This window comes from Aricia agestis, chromosome 9 (genome assembly GCF_905147365.1).
Source record: "Aricia agestis chromosome 9, ilAriAges1.1, whole genome shotgun sequence".
Classification (NCBI taxonomy): domain Eukaryota; kingdom Metazoa; phylum Arthropoda; class Insecta; order Lepidoptera; family Lycaenidae; genus Aricia; species Aricia agestis.
Window position 1 is genome coordinate 1,697,721 of NC_056414.1, and position 23,140 is coordinate 1,720,860.

Sequence of the window (23,140 nt, forward strand, 5' to 3'; positions counted from 1 at the left end):
AAGGCGTTTCGTTACTGTAGGGACTAATATTGCTATACTGTGCCCGCGATTTCGACTAACATTAAATTGACATTACTCGACCAAATAACGCAGGTCCGTCAAAAGTCTATGAATCAATTACTTCAATGGTACGCTTACTGAGGGGGGCTTGGGGATTTTGTGGGAACAGGACTCAATACGACATATTATATTTATTAATTTAGTAGTAAATACAAGAAGTACTAAGTATTTACTACTAAATTAATAAATATAACTGGATGGTCGTGATGTCATGACGTCATGATTCTTCAAGTTACAGCAATCTAAGGCACCTCTGACGTAAGTTGAATATAACTTGGAAGTCTAACTATGAGTCTAATTTCAAACAAAAGACTTTCTTTAGAAAGCACAACGATTAACCAGAGGAACCGTACAAACTTTAATAAATTCCTTAAAAATGAAATTAATATTTTAATTTAAAAATTTCTTAGATTAAAACGAGCAGTTCTCACCAGGTAATTGTGTATGGCGTCCGTAGATACGGGCGTGCGACGCCACTGCTGTTGATACACGGGGTCCGGGTCCAGCCCGCACGCCTCTGCCAACGCCAGCGCCGCCGCGTACTGACCGCTCTCGATCTGTGAGACAGATGTATACGAAACTGTGTAGGTGCAAGAAAGATAGCGCTTAACAAGACTGCTGCGTACTGACCGCTCTTGATCTGCGAGGCAGATGTATATAGAACTGTATGGGTGCAAGAGAGATAGTGCTATACAAGGTCGTCGAGTACAGCAATATCTGTGAAACAACTGTATGAGGGATCTACGTGACACATGTATGCAGACTGTGTGGGTGCAAGAGAGATAGCGTTATACGAGCCCACTCTCGATCTGCGTACTGCCCACTCTCGATCTGCGAGGCAGATGTATACGGAACTGTGAAGGTGCGAAAGAGATAATACTATAAGGCAGGCGAGTACTGCTCGCTCTCGATTTGGAAGAATGTGGCGCTAATTGTGGGTACCTCCACAGTAAAAATGTGATATTCAAAATCATTAACACATACCTATCAATCCTTTCATCTGTTTGTACATTATAAATTCGCTCACCTTCCTAGAAAACAGTTCAGTGGGAGTCGTGCTCTTAACTCCGAGCAAACGATAGACTCGAGCCACCACCGTGATCCGTTTCGGCTTGGGCTGGAAACTCTCCATGTCTGTTATGGCGAACAGAACTGCCTTGAACAACTCCTTGGTGACGTCCATCATAGAGTCATCAGTCTCAGCTTCCGCTTTTACTACCTCCATCTAACGAAGAATATATAAAGCTTTAAAATGTTGATTAGCGATATATTATGTATTATCGCTAACATAATAATATATTATTCTATTAACTAATTTTCACTTTTTAAAGTAGGTTTTTTTGGTAATTTATAAATTCTCTTCTTAAAACTACTAAAACCCTAATAAACTTAAGCAGATCTTCATAAATATTAAATAAGTAATTTAAAGCAACAGCTACAAACTTTTTATGAATATGATTTATTGTTGTAGGCATTAAAGTCATGTCACTGTCAGCAATAAAATAAGTCTGAACGGTCTGTATCCCTTACCGAGTCGTCAGTGCGACGGCGCGCGGGCAGCACGCTCGACTCGCACTCCAGCGCCATGAACGCGCCACCGTGCGCGCACGTCACCTGCGGGCACGCACGAAAATGCGTATACGTACAATACGGCATGATTTTCATAATTAGGGGTAAAGTTTGAATGCGAGAATGTTGTCAAAATGTGACATTAATTCCTTCATGAAAACGTAAATTGTTGAAACCACAAGCATATTTTACACACACTTTTTCGATGCAATTTTTTTTTTGGTGCAGAAAAATATTCTATGTTCGTACGTCGCTATGCTATAGCGACGTACACGGACCGAAGTAAGTTTCGATTTAAATATTCAGTATTCATTATTAAGCTAAAAATATTCAGTATTAAGCTAAAGTGTTATTTCAATTATATTTTATTTAAAACGAACACTGTAGATGCAAAACAGATAGCTATATTATGTAATATGTAAGTTATAGTTTGTGCGTTTTAAGATGATATGGGTGACAGTTTTCATATTCCTTGCTACGGGTTTTTTTACAAGAAAACAAAAAAAAAACAAAATGTAATAAATTATATTCCATCTACAACAACAAATGTTTCCTATAATTGTAAATAAATAAAAATGAAAAGTTGCTAAATGCTTACTTATTAATATAAAATTTGTGAAATAGGAGTATAAAATTATGAAAACATTTATATTTATATAGAATTATGAAAACATTTGAAAAATGTCAGATGAATGAAACGGAACTTATGTCAATAGAGATTGAATCTGTTGAATCGAAATCAAATCGATAAAAAAGGGCGGCCATCTTAAATCGCCGGCACCACTGAAATGTCAGTACGAAATCGATAATTTCGATTGCAATTCCTTTACGAAGTGATTCGATATTTTTAAATTATCGATTAATTTTTGTTAGGTAACATACCTACTATTGTCAATTATAATGTGTCACGCCTATCATCATAAAACGCACAAACTATAACAAAGTTTACCTGTGGCGTTCCCTGGAAGAACTCCGGCTTCTTCCCGAGCACGTTGACCATGTCGTCCACGCCGCATATCGTCACCGCACCGCTGAACCGCGACACTATTACCTCCTGAAAATGTCATAATCATACTAATCTCAATGGTTACTTAAGACAATGCAGGCTTGCCACCTGATAAGAAAGAGTCACATTTGCACTAAGTTAGTCTTTAACCTGATACCTCGAAGGTCGTGTCGACAGTCTGTCTGTCATGGCAATTTTAAATGCAATATGCCAAAGACAAGCAGAAATTGTGTTGTTATTTGCTCCGTAACATTTTTAATACTAAAATATAACATATTTATGTATTGTTAACACTTTTGGGCACTACAAAAGTGACTAACTACTGAGTAGCTGGGTTAACCGACACCAAAGGCAGCGTAGAAACATAGTTATTTAAATGCGTAATGGCTAGGCAATGTTCGTAATAACACTTCGTGAGCTATGTTACACACCTCGTCGCTCCACCAGTTAATGTCAGCGGGCAGGTAGGCGTTGGGGGGCGTGTCGGCGAGCGGGTTGCGCGCGTCGTGCTCGGGCTGGTCGCGAAGGCGGTGCACGCGCGCGCGCAGCCCTGGCAGCGTCCACACCGACACGCCGCCGTCGCAGTGCACGCACGCCAGCTTGTTGCGGTCAGGGGACGCCACCATGCGGACTATGAAATTCTAGAGAGAAATCAATACATGTATGACGTAAACCAGTATTTTAAAATTAAATCTTTGTAAATATTAATATTTTGTTTAAGCAATTCTAAACTGGGAAACTTTTGTTGTTTTGCTGATGTTAAATTGAGAAAGTGGCCATGTCTAAGTGTGTTTATCAAACGGAAATCAATATTTACAAATTTAAACGGCCTTGACTTATCGGAAAAGTTGTATATTATTTATCTTTAGAAACTCAGCTTCATTTGTTTAGTCAATAACTCACCAGACTCTTATGGAAGACATACGGCAGGTACAGCTGAAGGGAATCCCCGGCTAGTTTGGCCTCGAGCTCGGACGAGACTACAGACAGCTGGTAGTATGGTTCATCGTTGAGAACTCGCCACGCAGTCAAACCTGCCGCCAGAGGAGATGTCGCCTCCTGCGATAGAGTGAGGAAAAAGTTGTTTGATAAAGGGCCTCAGTGCCATATTGTAGAATATGGCACTGAGGTATTATATTCATTTTCGCATCAAAAGAGATAAAATAAATTTTTGTTTCCACACTTCGTCGCTTTATCTCGCGGAACTGATTTTTTTAAGACAAAAACTATTCTTTTTTCTTTCGCGGGACTAAGCTAATGCGACAGACAGATAGAAAGACAGACAGACTTTCGCATTCCGCATTTCCGCGCGCGGCAAGTCCGCGACGAGGGTGTCGTGCGGGCGCACGTACGCGGCGGCGGCCACGCCCCCCGGGAAGCGGAACGTGTGGTGCGGCGTGAAGTCTGTAGCCGACACCGTGTAGCCACGCAGACGACCATCATATTATCACCACTACATCTCCTAGTTCCTGTTACATGTCGATATTGACTCTGCTAAACGTTACCAGGCATGGCGCACACGGTACGCCGGCGACGTAGAAGGTGTTGTGCGGACGCACGGACACGGCGGCGGCCATGCTCCCCGGGAAGCGAATCGTGTGGTGCGGCGTGAAATCTGTAGCCGCGCAGCCGACCAATATATCACCATGTCTGTTACATGTCAATATTGACTCTGCTAAACGTTACCATGTATGGCGCACGCGGCACGCCGGCGACGTAGAGCGTGTCGTGCGGGCGCACGTACGCGGCGGCGGCCACGCCCCCAGGGAAGCGGAACGTGTGGTGCGGCGCGTAATCTGTCGCCGACACCAGGTAGCCGCGCAGGCGACCGTCGTACGTCACCACTACCACCTCCCAGTTCCTGTTGCATGTCAAAGTCAAGATTCTTTATTTAAAATATTTAAAAGATTGGGAATTGTATCACTGAATGTGAGACACAAACCTTAAATCTACTGTCAAATTTTCTTTAATATAGTTGAAATTAGAATGTAGGATCAATGAGAGAATATATTTACTTAGAGAAGACAATATAGATATTATCAGTTTTATTTCAAATAAATTGACCACCGTTTAGTATTCCAATATATATTTTTTATAATATAAACAAGCTCGAGTTGACATAACTATCCTTTAAACCAGTGTTTCCCAACCTGTGGCCCGCAGACCCCTGGGGATCCGCGAGTATACATATGGAGGGCCGCGGTGTCGTCTTTGGACCATACATATTCAGAATTTTTTGCTGTTTATTTTATTAAGGGGGTCCCTAAACACTGTACATAATTTCCTAGGGGTCCGTGGCTGAAAAAGGTTGGGAAACACTGCTTTAAACGACTATACTACTAAAGTAAATGCTCAAATTTATTGTGACTTACCATTTAGTATCCTTGACTCTCAAAGGCATGAATATAATATCTGCAACTGCATGAGTGTTATCTGTACATTCTAATCCACCAGGTTTAGAACAGTCCTGAAATAAAATACTACATTAATGTAATACTCAATTTCTTAGCTTGGGGCAGTGCACTGCAATTTAGTTTGTTATTATTTTTAGCAATATTCCGCGAAAACAACTTCCACCTTTAAGTAAATGAGTGAGTGTACGCATACGCATAAAAATATTGAACTGCAGTGCACTGCAGTTCAATATTTTTATTACAGATGTTTTATATTATAACAATCAACTTTTTTTAAAGTCTTTTAAGAACAATATTTAGTGGCATGCAAATATATCTGGTAAACATATTATTATTAATACCTCGATCGTGGAAAATCTAGACACAATACTCCCTCCCTCCCAAGCAGCCACATGCGGCCGCTTGGGCATCAACCAATTGTTAGCGGATGTTAATGGACAAGCTACATGATAATATTATATTTATTTATTTAAATCGGTATATTATGTTAGTTCATATTTTAGGAAGTTATAACGGAAGTAAATAATCCTCCCGCCCATTTATAACTAAGTAATTGTCAAAATCAAGTACCTTACTTATTAATTTTTAAAATATAATAATCACTTATTGAAAATTATATCACTATTAAAGATGGGCGGGTGGGTAAAAATTGGGTAGGTAAAAATTGGTAAAAATGGGTGGAATAGGTAAAATTAAAATATACCCATTCTTACCGGGTATAAATTAAAAATACCGGGTAAATATTGACGAGTCTTTAAATATATGTAAAACATTACTTTATTGGCTAAACCCTTAATATTGCGATTTACTATGTAAAATTTTGAGTTATAAAACTCAAAATTTTAATTTAATATTAAAAATAACATACAACAGATTAAAAAAAGGCACAATAAAGAAAAAATTTAATCATTATAATTATTATTATAATTTTTACAACTCTTGTCGTGCACGATTTATATATTATTATGTAACACTTTTTTAATCGCTATATACAAGATTTAGTACATGTAAATAATAACAAAAATATATAGTAAGTATGCGAATATTTACTATAACAATGATTTTGAATTTCGCTTCCAAGTAATAATCTAGATAATAATACAGGTATAAAAAATAAAATTTACGCATACTCGTGTACAGCATACATATAATATCTAGTCTTCATAATTAAAAAAAGAACTAAATCAAATCAATAATTATTGTGTATTTAAGTTGTATAGGACAACACTTGAATCCACCAATCACGAGCAGTGTATTTCCTCAACATCGACTATGTAAGCAATGGCCGCTCGTGATTGTCGGTGTATTTAGCGTAAACGCCATTTTTAACAGTCATTTTTATTTATCAGAAGGGTCACATTATCTGTTTTAGCTAATATTTTAGAGATATAAACTGATTTTAATTTATACCCGATATACAATGAAAATGGGTGGGTAAAAATAGGTATAAATGGGTATTTACCCGAGCCTCTGGTTTTTTACCGGGTAAATGCCCATCTCTAATCACTATATATAATTTTCAATAAGTGATTATTATATTTTAAATATTAATAAGTAAGGTACTTGATTTTGACAATTAGTTAGTTATAAATGGGCGGGAGGATTATTTACTTCCGTTATAACTTCCTAAAATATGATTACCACATTAATTAATATTTACAATTATGTACTTAACTTATTCTTAGCCATTCTTAATTTTAATGTATTTCTTTATGATTTTGCTATATTTGAATTGTCAACAGAAGTTAGTTTCTTTTGTGTAAAATGGTATAAAAGCCAGCCATATTGCATTGATTGATTCATTCTGTAATTAACTTTGAGACATGTTAGGTGAAACTCTGCTCGAATAAATATCGCTCAATGTATAATTTAAGACTTTTACTATTCTCTAACACAATGGTTACACTCAGAGTACTCACACACATAATTTTTAGGGTTCCGTACCCAAAGGGTAAAAACGGGACCCAATTACCTAAGACTTAGATGTATGTCTGTCCCTCTGTCTGTCTCCAGGCTGTATCTCAAGAACCGCTATAGCTAGACTTCTGTAATTTTCACAGGTTATATATAACTATCGCTATAACAACAAATACTAAAAACTAAATAAAATAAATATTAAAGGGGGACTCCCAAACAACAAACATGATTTTTTGGCCTTTTTTGCTCATAATCAATAATGGTAGCAGGTTGGCACTTGAAATACTTACAATATTCTTAATTATATTTGTACTTTAGGCTCCTATACAAAAAAAAAACACATTTTTTACCTATTTTGCTCTATAATGGTATGGAACCCTTCATGCGCGAGTTCAACTCGCACTTGGCCGATTAGTTTTTCATTTCTTATGTACTTTAGTTCAAAACTTTTAACATTAAAAACATAATCATTTTCAAGACTTAACTTTATAATCCTATTCAATGTCATACTTACAGCAGGAATATTGTAGAGATTGGATGCAGTGAGGTCAAAGAAACTGACAACACCATTTCCATAAGCCATAACAAGAAAGGAACAGTCTGGGCTCCATACAATTTTTCTCCATTGAGGGTATGCATCACGACTTACTAAAATGATAATAATTAATTATGATTGCTAACATTTCATATTAATATTTTTAAAATACATGGATAAAATTAAAACGTAGAAAAGGTAATATATTGTATAAAAAAATACTAATTTAAATTGGGATACAATAGTAACAGGGAATGTATTTAACCTAAAAAGTAATTCACTCATTACTTTTTAGGTTTACAAGGGAAATATAAAACTTAAATAATATGTATTATTATAAGTATTTTATTATATGTATGCAAGACAGATGTACAAACAATAATGTACCTGTAGTTCTAGCAGCTATTGTGGCATATTCCGAGCGCTTTGTCCTGATCTCCAGGATGTTGTCGGTGAGTACCGCAATCACTTTGCCTTCATCACCCAAGGCGATTTGCCATTTCTGTTGCCTTTCTTTGAAGCTACAAATTAAATTTTTAATTTATTTGAAATGTTCCAACTTTAAATACATCTTAGTTGATGGTAACACATGAATAAATTCTAATTGAGTTGTCACAACTACACTTACGCTGTTACGCTGTCGATGAGGTTTTTCTTGGGTCCAAAGAACCTTAACCATCTCCATAGTGCTGATATATTGTCTGGTAATATATTATCCGGTTTTTGCTGAAATCGTAAAAGTAAATTCACTAGACGCTCACTGATATGTTCACTATGTTTATAGCCCACAATAGAAAACCAATATTGTACAAACCATATACTCTGGTTCTGGTTTCCATTCTGAAAACACATACAGCTCATGTAATATTGATTTCCTTTCAGACTCCGTCATTGTTATTTTGTTGAATTCGCGTTTTACATTTGTTGTTTTGTGTATTTTATGAATTTATGTATCAAGCTTTTTAAAATTCATTTATTTAATTTTTATTTTTCAAATGCAATCGATATTTAATTTGGCAAAACGACACATATGTATTTGACACATTTCAAAACAAAACATTTGCCAAAATAATGCCAACTTGGCAAAGAACATTTTTTTCTTTATTTTTTTAGAAACGCAAAAAGTAATCTTGATTTGATAAAATTTGATAATTTGATAGCATTTTGATATCCTTAAAAGTTAAAAGATGTACATTTTCTTTTTATAATTTTTTCGCGTTTCATTTTTTTAGCAAATGTTGACCTCCCTGAGTAATGCCCGTTGCAGACGATGCGCAGTAGCTTGCGCAAGTACTAATACTAAGCATATATTTTCATCGTGTGAACGCATTTTGCTTAGTGAAAGTGCGAGTGCAAGTTGCTTAGTAGCACTCGCTTTGGTCCTCGCGCAAGTGCGACTCATTTGCCCCCGCTCCGTCTACTTCACCCCCGCGCTACTTCACTGGTCATCGTTTGAACATGCGTTGACCAGTACTAGCACCAGTACTAGCGCCAATTCAGTCTGTTTGTTGTTTTGGTAAAAGATGTAGAAACCTACCACTAGATTGTTGGGGAGTTGGTTGTTTTATTGAGTCTTAATGTTTTAAGTTTGTGAATTAAAAATGAATAAATGGAATTCAGACAAAACTATACAGTTTTCCTTTTTCTAAATTCTGTATTTCCTGCATCAGTTCCTCTGCTATCACTCCATTTAGCTCTTGAATTAGGCACTTAAAAAGTTTATTCAAAACCATACGCTTGTCCATGGTTGCCTACTATGCACTGGCACTATACAAAGCTACTTCGCGTGATCTTTTTACGTTTGAACGCTGGCGCAAGTACCTGCGCAAGTACTCGCGCAAGCTACTGTGCATCGTCTGCAACGGGCATAATTTGTATTCTGTGATGTTGGCTGTACTGCATTTCTGTCAAAGTCAATATTATGTTAAAAACAAAACAGCTGATATTTTTCTAAAACTTTACGATTCGCCGTGGATGCGCCCAATGATTATGGATTCGCCTAACCATTAAATATTGTTTTGGTATTGTAAATCTATTATAATTTCTCTTCTTATTAGTACATGCACTTAAACATTTTTCCAAAATGAATTTTGTTCATGATCTTTATCAACAGGTAAGGTTATGTTTATAATGTAAACTCTAATCAAAATACTGCTTCTTTACGAATTAGCTTGTTATTTCCAGACTATAGCTGAAAACGATAAAAATATCAAGTTTTGGGAAGACTACCTGAACAATTTAAATTCTTTAGACTTTGATGTCTACTCAGAAAAGCTTACAGTCCCTGTCTTAATACCTATTGGAAATAGAATATTATTTCGAGGTAACTTAAAACATACTAATGAAGTGACTGTGGCTCTTGGTGCTGACTACTTTGCCAAATGTTCTATAAAGCAAGCAGATGTTTTGCGACAGCATCGAATAAAAGGTACACATGCAATAATTTTAGTTTATTATATTTATTAAATATTTTATTTTATTTATTTATTTAAAAACACTTTAACATAGTATCAGTCTCATAATATAGTATCAGTCTTTTTATACGTACGCTGAATTATTTTCAAATAATTTTAAACAGTTAGTTTGGCTAAATAAAATGGAAATTAAAGATACTCATAATATCATTATTATTTTATCTGAATTATTGTACGATTGCAGATGCAAAATCGAAACTTGAAGTCTATTACAAAGAGAGGGAGTATCTCGAAAGTCAGTTATCATTTAATCAGCAAGTTCAAGATGTTGGTCAAGAAATTATTGAGCACTGTACTGAAGAAGAGGACAAGGAGTGGAGAAAAGCTCATAGAAAAAGGGTAAGACAATACCACCAAAGCAAATCTAAAAGAGAAACTAGTGAGCATGATAATGTTGATGATGAGGAGCTCTTTAGAAGACTGGAAGAACTTGAGTTGCAAGAAGAACTAGAGAATGAACTTTCAAAACATGAATCAGCTGGTACAGATAATGCAGAAGAAAACTATGATTCATTTGTTATAAATGTAGACAAAGACTACCAAAGTAAAGAAGTAGCTTTGATTCCTCAAGACACCCTACAGCAGACATCAAAATTAGATTTGCTGCAACAAGTAATTGACAGACAAAAAGTATTAGAAACAAAATTAATTGAACTGAAAAATAGGGACAAAGTTCAAGCGACTACAGAAAAAGATCTACTATCTAGACTGGATGAAATAGAACAACTTGAAGAATTAGAAGATGAAATGGAGAGGTAATTTTATTTATATTCTTACTAAATGTTACCTGTAATAAATAATGTAAAAAATTATATTTTATTCTTTTTTAGGTTGGATGATATTCTTGATGAAGATAGTAATGTTGAAGAGAGTAATGATGATGAAAGTATTGTGGATAACAAAACTGCAAATAAGCAATCTGTAACATTCCATGAAGACGATAGTGAGACTTTGGAGTTAACATTCAAGCATTCTGAACAGGAGCCAACTAACGAACCTTATGATAGTAACAAAGGTATAACAAAACCAAGTGATGTATACTCTGCATTCTCAAATCTATTTGTAAATGAAACTAAATCAATACTAAAGAAGTCTAAATATGAATCACAAGAGTTCAATCATGTAAATGATATAAAAAAAGAAGTAAAAATGATAAATGAATCTATCAAGAAGGAAGAATCTGAACACAGGACTATAGTAATTAAAGATATAAGTGAGAAAGTAGAACCAGAAGCTAAGAATACAAGTAGTGAAAGGCCTGTTAGCATTTTCAAAAAAAGAAGACAGCAACAGAAAACTTAATATTCTATAAATTGTAAATTCAATAACAACATAATTATTACTCTCAGATGAATATGTATTAAATTATTTTTAAAAGTGTTGTTCTTTTATGTACCCACGTCCGGCATCCCAAATTACCACTTATAAATCTGATACTTCTACTAGTATGTTCTAATGGCCGTTCCCAATATTTGAGCTATCTCTGGTTTTGCCCTACTAGAGATAGGAATAGCTCACATTAGACATTAGAGCCATTTAATTTATGTCAATTGTGAGCTATTCCTATCTCTAGTAGGGCAAAACCAGAGATAGATCAAATATTGGGAACGGCCGTAAGTAAGATTGGTTTTATACTCGCCTTCTATACTAATGAGAGCCTAGAACAGCCTTACCCAAAGTAGAGAGATCAGACTTGTAGGTGCCGTGCCGTGTAGGTGGCGAAGCCTGAAGGCCTAAAGGGGGGTGTTGTGGGCCCTATAAAAAATGAGGCCATTGTGTAGAGGCTTGGGAAGTTGGAGGGTGATTTGTAATTTCATTTCATCTGGATGAATTTTATGCATCCATTCATTCACATTAGTTTTTAATTTTGGCTATATTATTTTATACGGTAAGTAAAGAGGAAAAAATATGGTTTGAAACATTTGAAAACGACTAATAATTGGACTCAACCCACAAAATGGGCTAAATTGAGTTAAGTGTGCCATCATACTCCTGAGGGTCGAATCTACCATGTAGTGAAAACCCCATTTTTAAAATATACACCGAAAGTACTTTTTTTACCACCCCGACTCAACCCACATGTATGAAGAGAACAGCTCTAAATAAATTTGCTGAACGAACTCAGTGCACTTGAGTTGTTTCTGAGTAATGGTATTTCTAGGAGCATTGCCTTAAAGTTGATTAATCAGAATTAACTCAAACCTTAGAGTATACATTAATGTATACTCTATGACTCAAACCGTTTGGAGCATTTCTAATACTTAATTTAGATTGGATTGGAAATGTCATTCTATCAAATAACTAAAACGATTCAAACAGGTTGGGTCGTTTCTGTGTTATAGGTTTATTAAAACAAAATATATTTTTTTGGTTTATCAAAAACGACTCAAACTCGCTTGAGATATTTTTGAAAAACGGATATAGATACAACGCACATTATTTTCAAAAAACCTAAATCGACTAAGGCAGGCTGTTCTGTGTGAGGAATTGATGTAATTACTGCACAGTTACTATTTATTTAACTGAAACGCTTCAAAACATTTGTAATAAGTATTAGTAATGTATATTAATCAATTGTTATTTTCGTTGTAAGGACTCAAAACTACCTAGGTACCTACCTAACTCTTTTAAATATTTGTTTTTTTTTTATTCTGGCAAAATTTTGTTGGTACAACTCGGGCGAATTAACATGACACCTGGTTCAATTGACGTTTCTCTTAAGTACTGAGTGCAAAAAAAGTTTTTTTATTTTAAGCTATTTCAAAAAAAAAAATTACGTTACCGGAACAAGTTATTTTTATAGGGCTACACTAACCACAGTATTAACCAAGTACGAGTTGGACTCGCCCAAGGGTTCCCCAGCAGGAATACGAGGTTTATAGATGCGTCCGATAATTTGTATCTAGCTTCATATTAATATATTCCGTGAGTAGCTAATTCATACCACAGACGCACGGCAATGTTCAAACTTTAATACGAATAACAAAAACTTAACAAATTTAACGTTCAAATGTAACAACTAACAAATAACACAACAAAACTCAACAAAAATCCAAAAACAATAACCATTAACTACTAACAAATAACTCCGAAACGCAAACTCAATAACACACGTGTAACGGTAACAGATATAATATGCTAACGCTACTGGACGCGTACGACGAGAGCGGGGTGCTGCGCGGGGAACAGTGATGCCAGATTGGGGGGAATCCCCCCAAATTTGGGGGTTTTTTTAGGTGATGGGGGGAAAATTGGGGGGAACATTTTTTGGGGGGATTGTTGGAGGAAAAAGTCTGGGAACAGACGGCGAAATCTAAGAACTATGGTCCCGTTTTTACCCTTTGGTTACAACTTACGGAACCATAAAAATGATCAAGGAGCTCGCGAAGATGCTGATTCTGTAAAGATTGGACGCAATTGCAGAAATAGTGTACATTCATCGTATCCATTTGTGAAATTCCCATGTATAATGAACAAAAATTTTCTTTTATAATTTGTGGGGGGATTTTTCTTGAAATCCCAAATTTTGGGGGGATTTCAGGGAACACTTGGGGAGAAACCGAGTTGGCCGTCTGGCAACACTGGCGGGGAAGCGAGGGAGGGGTAAAATTTAAGCCAGGTGTCAAGTTAACTCGCCCGAGTTGTAAATAACACTGAAAACAAGGCAACTCTGCCATTATTTCGTACGCTGACTTGGTGATACGCGTGTTTTGTTTTATATTGTTTAATAATTAAGCCAAACAAGTGAATTTGAGATGCGACGAATAGATCGAATTTTCTTCCAGCTAAAAGCAAAACCTGTGTTAGTGATAGTGCAGATAACACCAGACCAAGGTCATGAAAGTTGAAACGAAGGAGCATCCTCCTTAGTTTCATGACCTTGATCTGGTTATTGCAAAAATTAGGACATCGTCCGTATAAACCATTGCTATAGTCCATCAAGAAAGTGAAGAAATTAAAAAGCGGCAACATCGTAAGTGTCATCCCTTTTTTCTTAAATTGATTTGAAAGGGATGACACTACGATGTTGCCACTTTTTAGTTTCTTCACTTTCTTGACAGACTATACCTTATCTTTTAAAGCTTTAAGCGTCTTATTAATGTCCCTTTTTCCTTTGTCCACATAGAAGGTGCGTTGCAAAGCCCAAACGGCATTTTCAAATATTGCCATACACCATCCGGCGTAATAAACGCGGTTTTTCAATGTCCGCCTAGGATGCCATTAAAATTTGATGGAACTCAGAAGCCCTAAGCTCGAAAAATAACATGCTTGAGCATCCAATTTGTTCTGATATCAGCGGCAAAGGGTAACGATCACGTACAGTGTTGGAGCTAAGCTCCCTTAGATAATCGAGACAAATTTTACGAAATGAATAATATGGCAAAAGCCAGATGTTCTCAATCTCGTCGCACCATTACGCCGCAGTGAATTGACACTCGTCCGGATCAAAAGAGGGTAGATAAATTTCTTTAGCTTTCAGTTTTCTAGAATCTACTGCACTTGTTGGAGATGATTTGGAGTTTTGGAGGCCCGCCTTCATATTTTAGAAGAACACAGCCCACTTTTCAGGTGAAGGGACTGTATTTACTTTGTTCTCCGATGTTGAAGGACCCGCCACATTGTCACCTTGATCTTCACGTTCCGGCCGAAAATATCTTCGTTTTGAGTAGTAGCTATTGTAGTAGGCATGTGGGATGATTTTGAGATTTTAACGTTGTGAATGGCGGCTGCAAAGGAAGATCTTTCGACCGAGCCAGATAGCATGCTCAGTCAGGCCGAACCCACTGACGCCATTTTCAAACGTTGTATATAATAGGTATTTTGCCATTCTCCGAAACTTCACAAGCGCAATGCAGGATTTTTATTGTGATTGCTAGGCGAATTGTGGGTACCACCATATCACTCCCCCCTCGAAGACTTGCGGTATCGGTCAGGCCAAAGCCCACTTTGATAGCACGATGCAGGATTGTTAGGCGAATTGTGGGTACCGCCACAAGATCAATTCCAAAAAAACAAGGGTGCTATAATGCAATTTTCGGAAGAAGATTTTGAAGTTCTTTGGCCCCAAGGCAAACTCATTCCACAAGCAAAGCTTGAAGATCTTCGGTCAATGTGCAGTTTAATACCAGACGACTGCCATGCATTTTATAATTATCTTATGGGACACGCCAATATCAACGAGGATGTTGATGGATACGGACCCACTCTCTATTTTGACCAGAGGATGGAGGAAATTAATTTGCGCGCCAATTCTTGCGTGATTTTTGATGTTTTTAAATTATTTTAATAAGGCTTTTTGTGTGTTATTACAAGCTTTATTATCAAGGTCAATAAATACATAACTTTTTATTAATTTAACTTATTTTGTTTTCTTTTTTATCTTATTTTCCAGTCAAAGGGTAGTTATGAGTCCTTTCTGAGAAATGAAAAAAAAAATACTTGTCTCTACAAAGTTGAGAATATTAATAAGGACTATTATATACTGTACGACAGTATATATTAAGTCTATGATAAGGACTCAACCCACATTTCACTTAATATCTTTAAATTTGTTGCAAAATATATAAAAAATAAATGACGGGCCAGTAAAATGTGAACTATTATTTAAATTAAGCAACTCTTTGTTTTGTTAATGTAACTTTGTGATAAAGAAATTCAAGCTGAAACTTCAAACGTCAATAACTCAAAAGTGACTTTGTGTGGGTTGAGTCCTTTCTGCTTAACTACGTCCAATTTAGCAATGTATCATAGAGAAAAATAATACACATGACATTCTCTTTGTAATACACGGGGCAATGTATCACAGATTACTAGTCTATAATATAGTTAGGATTTAGAATTTTGTTTTTTTTTTTCTCAAAGTGGGCAATAGACAAAATAAGTTTGGGAACCCCTGGCCTAGAACAAACATTAAATTTAAATTTGCAAATTGCAAGCCCTTAGGCCTTAGCAAGGCCCGCAAGCCCAATACAATAAACAATCACGACTCACGTCGTAATTATATTTTAGGAACCTTCCGTTTGTCCTGTGCTTTAATAAAAAAAAAAGGCAGTAAAAAAATCAGTTGACATTTAATCTGTGTTTTTATCGCTTACTGTTAATGTCATAATGTGTTACTAGTAGTGTACGTTAAACATCGATAGTTTGGTAATCCGATAGTATCGATAGTTTTACTAAAAGCTATCGATAGTATCGATAGTCTATCGATAGCTTAAAAGATTATAGGACATCAATAAAATAACAAAAGTTATACGAAACGAAGAGTTTTATTTTCAATTAATATATATAAATAATATGAAATAACAATAAAAAATCAACCTTCATCTTTATGGAAATTAAATATTAACTTTATTTTATTTTTAGTACTTATTTGTTGTTATAGCGGCAACAGAAATAAATGATCTGTGAAAATTTCAGAAGTCTAGCTGTAAGCGGTTTTTGAGATACAGCCTGAAGACAGACAGACGGACAGACATCGAAGTCTCAGTAATAGGGTCCCGTTTTTACCTTAAAAAAGATATAATATTTTAACATTCTTTCCTTCGATTCTCGGTAAATACTTTACGAATCTCGAAAGATGAAAAGTAGCTAGACAAAGTAGCTAAAAATCTAGCTACAACTTTTAAAAAATTGTAGCTGCCTGATACCGAAAAATAGCTAGATCTAGCTACAAAGTAGCTAAGTTGGCAACACTGTTGTAACTGAATGATATACGCACGGTAATTCTCCTACCATAGAGAATAATCTCAATGGTTACACCTTTGAATGAATGAAATACGCACCCCTACCATAGAGAACAATCTACGTCTACGCATTTTTCACTATGGCCGGGGAATAACCTACATACACGCATACCTAGACTCTAGGGATGTATAAGTAATACTTGAGTAAACAATCGATCGATTGTTTTGAAAACTATCGATAGTATCGATAGCAATTTACTATCGATACTATCGATAGTCTATCGATGTTTAACGTACACTAGTTACTAGTATTTATTTGGATAAAAATTATTTGAGGTTAAGTTCTACAAATATAAACTAGTAATCTGTGGGTTATGTTGTGATTTGTGAAAACGAAATTTTTACGGTTTTCGGTATTGGAAATTGGAATTGCTAGATAGTAAACAAATAATAACTTCAGTGAAAAAATGTTACTTCGCAATCTAAGATTCTCATGCAGACGATATTCGCAAGCTGTAACGTTTCGGACAATAGAATCTTCGCCTGTAAGTGACCCACCTTCCACCCTTTTGTAAATAATATTTTAGACATTCTAAAGTCATTACTTTAGAATGTCTAAAATATTATTTACAAAAAAAAAAATACTTTTAAAAATGCTTTAATTGTGAGTTTTGGTTTCAGAAACAACACAATGAAAAACAAATAGGACTTTTCTACACACTAGATAAAGACGTATGTAAACAATTATTCGGACATGGAGGATTACCTAAAAGCTTTACAAAACAAACCAAAACCTTCACAGAAACCGCTTTGATGGTCCGGCAGCCGGCTCTAGACATCATGGATTGTATCAAAGCTAGTGATTTTGACAAACCAGCAATAAGATATGTCTTGTGTATCCTTTTGAAATAATAATAATGATAATAATTACTTATTCTGTCTAGTATTTGTTTTATAGAAAGAGATTATATAATATACTCGGTTTACCGGACTACTAGTCTTTGTTAGACATTCAGATATTCGGAAAATGTTCAGTACTAGGTATTACATCTTCATTAAAAATAAGTTTTTTTAAAGAAAATATTTAAGATACTTTTTCTGGCGGTACTCCGGATAATCAAGTTTCTACTGTATAAGTAAATCAATTATTTAATGATTGAAGGAATTCATTAATTTAACATGTCACCTGATAGAAAGCTATGGAAAGCAACTTCCGTCGCCCATGGATACTCGCAGCATCAGAAGAGCTGCAAGTGCGATGCCAGCTTTTTAATAGGAATAGGGTAATAGGGGTGGGTAAGGAAAGGAAGGGAAAAAGAGAGGGTAGGGAAGGGAAGGGAATAGGGGAAGGTAGAAAAGGGAATAGGGTAGGGGATTAGACCTCCGGTAAACTCACTCACTCGGCGAAACACAGCACTACCACTGTTTCACAGTGGTTTTCTGTGAGAACGTGGTATTTCTCCGGTCGAGCCGGCACATTCGTGCCGAAGCATGGCTCTCCCACGTATAATCAATCAATTCAATGAATTTATTAAATCTGTCAAACCTTCATTTCACCATTAACTTCTTAAGCAATACACAGATGGGGAGAAAGGAGCTGGTAAATCACTGACAATGGCACATCTCCTTCATTATGCACACAGTGAAGGGTTTCTGATTGTACATGTGCCTTGGGGTAAGATGTTTTAGAATACATTTATATTCTGATCATGGAGCATGTAAAAATTGGTACATTGACTCTTTATTCATTCTTTTACTTAAGAATATTGCTATTATGCTCTTATTGCATATTGTGCAAACAGATAGCAATTGTATGTATGCATGAAAGAGGTTTATGTTGGTATTTTCACCCTTATTCAGAAATACTATAGCTGTAGAAATATAAGATTGTTAAGAAAATGGTATGTAGGTCTGTTAAAACTTTATTGGAAAATTGTTTCAGTGTCAGAATGGTTACGCAGAGTCCCTCGTCACAAGGAAATGTCAAACTCCACATCTCAGGAGGGTTTTGTTGATATCCCGTTGGATGCAGCTGCCTGGTTGTTACATTTCAAAATGCAGAATCAGAATATTCTCAAAAGTAGTGATGTGAGTTTCTAAGTTGTTATCATTTAGTTTTTTAAAATTATTTAATTACTTATTGTGTTTTCTTTATTCTGGGATTATGAAATCATTCACTGACATGGCATTATTCACTGGGATTATGAAATCTATTGCCTAAAACAAAAGAATTTATATCTAAACCTACAAATATGTAGTAAAGGTTAAGTACAAACGAAGTATTTAGCTGCCATAGTGTGGCTAACACAAGTTAGTAGACAAAATTAAATATATAAAATCCATTCTTATAAACTTTCTTTGTGATTTTCATTTTATGTTTTATTTTGATATTTTTTTCATATTGGTGTTTTTATTTTTTACAGCTAAGGATATCCAAGGACTATGAGTGGAGCTCTCGAGAGAAGAGTTCGGCAGGTGCACCCTTAGCTGAGCTGGTCGAACTTGGCATCAACCGCGTCAAATACGCCTGTGACATAATCAATGTTCTTATGAATGAAATTAAGATGCTTTCAAGTAATAAATTGTAAGTAACAATGTTCCAAACGTTGGCAAAAATTATTTTACAAACTAAAGTATAAGTAGAAATCTAACTTCCTTTATTACTTTTTAGTTGCAAAACATTTGTAGCAATTGATGGTTTCAACAGTTTTCTATACCCACTGACCAGATTGAAAACTCCCACCAAGAGGAAAGTCACGCCAGAAGAAGTATCACTAACTAAACCTTTTATGGAAATCACAAAGAATGATTGGGTATGCACTTTCTACTGTGTCTTAATTCAAAAATATTTTGTTATTGTTTCTTGTGTTTAATGAATATAAAATCTGTTTTAAATGAACTAAGATTTCTATTATTGATTTTCTTTATGTATTTCAGAGTAATGGTGTGATAGTTGTAACTGCTGACCAAATAGCAGTCCCTGATGATCATCAAGAGAGCTACTTGCCTAAATACTTACTTTGTAAAAAGGTAAATTAGTTTGAAGACTGCAGTTACTCCAACACTAATACTACACAAGGCTTAATGCTACCTATTTAATGTATGTTAACCATCCCGAAAATAATTATAACATGTACACATTGTTTTAGGGTTTTGAACACTTAGATCCATTTGTGCCTGTTGAAGTCGGAAGATACACAGAGAGGGAGTATCTGTCTTGTGCCTCCTACTACAGAGATAGATTGTGGATGAGAGGACCACCAGAATTGGAAACTGAACTGAAACTTGCCAGTGCCTGTAACCCATACAGGTTTATGGAAATGTGTGCACCACTTTAAAATATATTTATAATTAGTACATTATACCTAGTTCAAAGACAATTAGCCTTTTATTATTTCCTTTTTTACTTCATTTAATATCCCTTGTTTTTAAAAATTAAATAATTGAGAGAAATATTTTGTTAAGCTTATTAAAATTATTGCAAGACTAGGAACTTTACTTATTGTAAATATGTAATGTCAAAAAGGAAAAATTACAATCATAGATTATTTAATAATTTATTTACTGCACATTACTACACTGAGACTTAACATTCTTAAACATCATAACCAACAAAGTGACGCTTTCCAATACATTCTCCGATGTAGAACCAGAAAAGAACTTCAGCTCCGACCAGTGTGTTAAGTGTTGCCTGCTTGACGGTCTGTTGTTTCCATGCTCCGGACTTGGCACTCGACAATAACTTAGCAATGCCGGCTCTGATTTGTGGAATTTCGCTGACCTTGGGTGGGGCTAGTTCAACTTTGGCGTATTTCAGGAAAATGGCGAACTTTGGTCTAAAATCCGCAATTGCAGCTGCAATAATAAGTCTTGTTATTAAGGAAGCTTCATAAATAATACTATAAAGTAAAAACATATTGGAAAATTTTAGTATGACACAAATAAGGATGAATTGAAATGGACATAGTGTTGTTTTGTTAATTCGAATTGTTATTAAAACGAATTAAATTTTAATAGTATAACTTAGTGTGATTTTAGTTAAACAATATTTCATTTTAAAAACTAACCTATTGAAGCCAATTTATGAAATTACATAACTGCACAAGGGTACCTACAAAAACAATAAAGTTGATACTTACTATTGATCAATACTGGTATTTTAGCGACTGCGCCAGCCATTTTCTATATTTTATTTAAAAGTAAGTGAGATATGAGCTATTTTATTGTACTTTATCGTGCCAATTGCGATAAAATACGAAATGGTAAATTTGTAAAATTTTGATGAAAGGTTGACAATGACAGTTGACAGCACGTTGACATAGTGTTGCCAACTTTTTTTTACTAACCCACCAAAGAGAATGTCATATACTACGTAACAAGAGGTCGGACTTAGAAGAAAAAAAATTAACATTTATTATTTTTTAAAATTGAAACTAAAGTTACAATTTTTAAGTGCAAAACCTTCCACTCTAAACATACCAAAAATTTAAAAAAAAAAGAAATGAGCTCAAATAAATGTTTTATTTCAATAAAAATTATTGTACAAAGCTAAATAAATACAAAAAAATAAAACAAATTTAATCCACAAGGTTTAGGCAACAAATCCGTCCGCTGCTTACGCTCCGATTCCGATCCAGTGGACGCGCATCTTTATACATACACACATAAGTATAATTATTACTTTGTTTTGTTACAACCTGTACATACGACAGCTGAAATATATCGCGTGGGCTCAGGCCAGCTGTATACCACCTCACTTGATTAGAGGATTTTCCCTTAGTGGCCGCACCTCTCATAATCCCATACCTTCCTTCTCCTCCTCTTTAAATCTTCTTAACAACCATTGCCTGCAGACTAAAATATTGCAAACTAGTACAGGGACCTAAAAATCTGAAATTAATGAAAAGTTTTTCATTTACTACATTTCCATACATAAATTATTATAGTTCATAACCTTAGCGTGCAATTAATTACTACAATAAATCAATAGACACATTTCAACATTTTCGAAATTAACTGCATACATACTGATACATTATAATATTTTCCATTAAATAATAACCTATCTTTTTCATATTATTATAGTTTAAGTTGTAAATTATTATACAAATATGCAAATAATCACTATGACATACTTTGTATTAGAACACGGTATGACATAGTTATGTTTTGCTTCAATTTATCAATTTACGGTTATATTTATATTTTACATTAATCCACTAATTTACAATTTTTGAAAGAGTTGCTACAAAATAATTTTCACTAACTGAAAATCGAACTTTGAGTTTTAAACTTCTTCTTCGTCTTTTTTATCAACCAATCACAGTCGATCTTGCTTAAAAATTGCACAGATTATCCAACTTAATTTAGTTGCTACGTTTAAATTTGGAACCCAATTTTTTTTTGTTCGAAAGTTTCACCCAACTGCTAACCCACCAAATTCAGCAGCGTAAACCACCAGAAACCGCTAAAACCTAAATGGCCTTTCAAACCACCAGAATTCCACTAAATAACGTAAAGACAACAACAACCTATCTGAATATAATTTGAAAATAATACAACAATAACGTCATTATTATTATGAAATAGTTATTTTTGTTACTACAAAAAGGAAAACTTTAGTTACCTATAATGTACCTATGTATAAGTAGGAACTTAACTAAAGAGTAAAGAAGTCTTTAGAGGAATCATTGTCATATACTTGTTCAGTTTGTGAAGAATAAATTTCTTTAGTTCTCATTTTTGGAATACGGTATTTGGTATTATGTTGTTATTACAGCGTTTGCCTTCGCGTGCTAACCTTGCACGAAAGAAAGGCGATCAAACTTCATCCGGTTTCTCTGTTAAGTTTTGACAACATTCATCATGCTAAATAATCGCTCTATATCAGCGTTAGAATGCGGCAAAACGAATAAAGATAATAATAATATAATTAAGTTTCCAGTGTGCGTCTTCAAGGGTTAGAAACATAATAAAAAAACTAGTGATTTAACATCGAAGCTACCACTAACTTAAAAAATCTAATCCACTAAGAAATCCACTAGCCACTAAAACCAAATTTTTCCCGCCGAAAGGTACGTCTAAACCACCAGATCTAGTGGAAATTCCACTAAGTTGGCAACACCGCGTTGACAGCATTGACTTTTATAAGTGGACTTGGCATAGTGATGGGTAATTTTCCGAAAAATTTCAAAGCTCGGAAATTTTTCAATTTATTTTTCAGAAAAATTGAAAAATTTTAAAATAATGGAAAAATATTTTTTAATTGAAATTATTAATTTAAATGAAATAGTAAATAGTAAAATTGAAATGAATTATCAAATATGGTTCATATTAAGCTGAAATTCAAAGACTTGAATGACTTTAGGTGTTGTTTAAAAAAATAATTATAATTATTTAGCCGTATCTTCTTTATTTTTTATTTTTTACGAAAATGTTAAGGACCAAAGCTGTTGCGAATTTGATTTTCTGCAACTTTAGTC

At 34.8% G+C, this 23,140-nt stretch overlaps 4 protein-coding genes across 4 annotated transcripts in view; 2 read left to right on the forward strand and 2 right to left on the reverse strand.

Moving 5' to 3' along the window:
* LOC121730343 (neuroblastoma-amplified sequence-like) overlaps window positions 1-8,474 on the reverse strand; it is a 33,425-nt gene extending 24,951 nt beyond the window's left edge. Inside the window, exons 1-12 of the mRNA XM_042119349.1 lie at window positions 8,316-8,474; window positions 8,130-8,227; window positions 7,889-8,022; window positions 7,481-7,614; window positions 5,008-5,102; window positions 4,322-4,496; window positions 3,539-3,694; window positions 3,067-3,276; window positions 2,579-2,683; window positions 1,591-1,674; window positions 1,088-1,285; window positions 492-617 (exon numbers count right to left, since the gene is read on the reverse strand). Coding sequence (XP_041975283.1) covers window positions 492-617; window positions 1,088-1,285; window positions 1,591-1,674; window positions 2,579-2,683; window positions 3,067-3,276; window positions 3,539-3,694; window positions 4,322-4,496; window positions 5,008-5,102; window positions 7,481-7,614; window positions 7,889-8,022; window positions 8,130-8,227; window positions 8,316-8,393 — 1,593 coding nt within the window. The 5' untranslated portion in view covers window positions 8,394-8,474. The remainder of the gene's footprint in view (window positions 1-491; window positions 618-1,087; window positions 1,286-1,590; window positions 1,675-2,578; window positions 2,684-3,066; window positions 3,277-3,538; window positions 3,695-4,321; window positions 4,497-5,007; window positions 5,103-7,480; window positions 7,615-7,888; window positions 8,023-8,129; window positions 8,228-8,315) is intronic.
* A 972-nt stretch (window positions 8,475-9,446) lies between these two features.
* Window positions 9,447-11,318, forward strand: LOC121730348 (unconventional prefoldin RPB5 interactor). Its single transcript, XM_042119355.1, has 4 exons — window positions 9,447-9,614; window positions 9,686-9,929; window positions 10,160-10,730; window positions 10,806-11,318. The coding sequence occupies exons 1-4, from the start codon at window positions 9,585-9,587 to the stop codon at window positions 11,275-11,277; spliced, it is 1,317 nt and encodes a 438-aa protein (XP_041975289.1). The 5' UTR covers window positions 9,447-9,584; the 3' UTR covers window positions 11,278-11,318.
* Window positions 11,319-16,985: 5,667 nt separating this feature from the next.
* On the forward strand, window positions 16,986-20,038 carry LOC121730350 (28S ribosomal protein S29, mitochondrial). Its single transcript, XM_042119359.1, has 8 exons — window positions 16,986-17,203; window positions 17,340-17,553; window positions 18,241-18,333; window positions 18,601-18,746; window positions 19,082-19,242; window positions 19,330-19,471; window positions 19,596-19,688; window positions 19,808-20,038. The coding sequence occupies exons 1-8, from the start codon at window positions 17,126-17,128 to the stop codon at window positions 19,994-19,996; spliced, it is 1,116 nt and encodes a 371-aa protein (XP_041975293.1). The 5' UTR covers window positions 16,986-17,125; the 3' UTR covers window positions 19,997-20,038.
* Window positions 20,039-20,199: 161 nt separating this feature from the next.
* LOC121730353 (ATP synthase subunit g, mitochondrial) lies at window positions 20,200-20,951 on the reverse strand. The gene is made up of 2 exons (XM_042119364.1): window positions 20,798-20,951; window positions 20,200-20,513 (listed from the first exon to the last, which is right to left on the reverse strand). The coding sequence occupies exons 1-2, from the start codon at window positions 20,835-20,837 to the stop codon at window positions 20,254-20,256; spliced, it is 300 nt and encodes a 99-aa protein (XP_041975298.1). The 5' UTR covers window positions 20,838-20,951; the 3' UTR covers window positions 20,200-20,253.
* Between the last annotated feature and the right edge of the window lie 2,189 nt (window positions 20,952-23,140).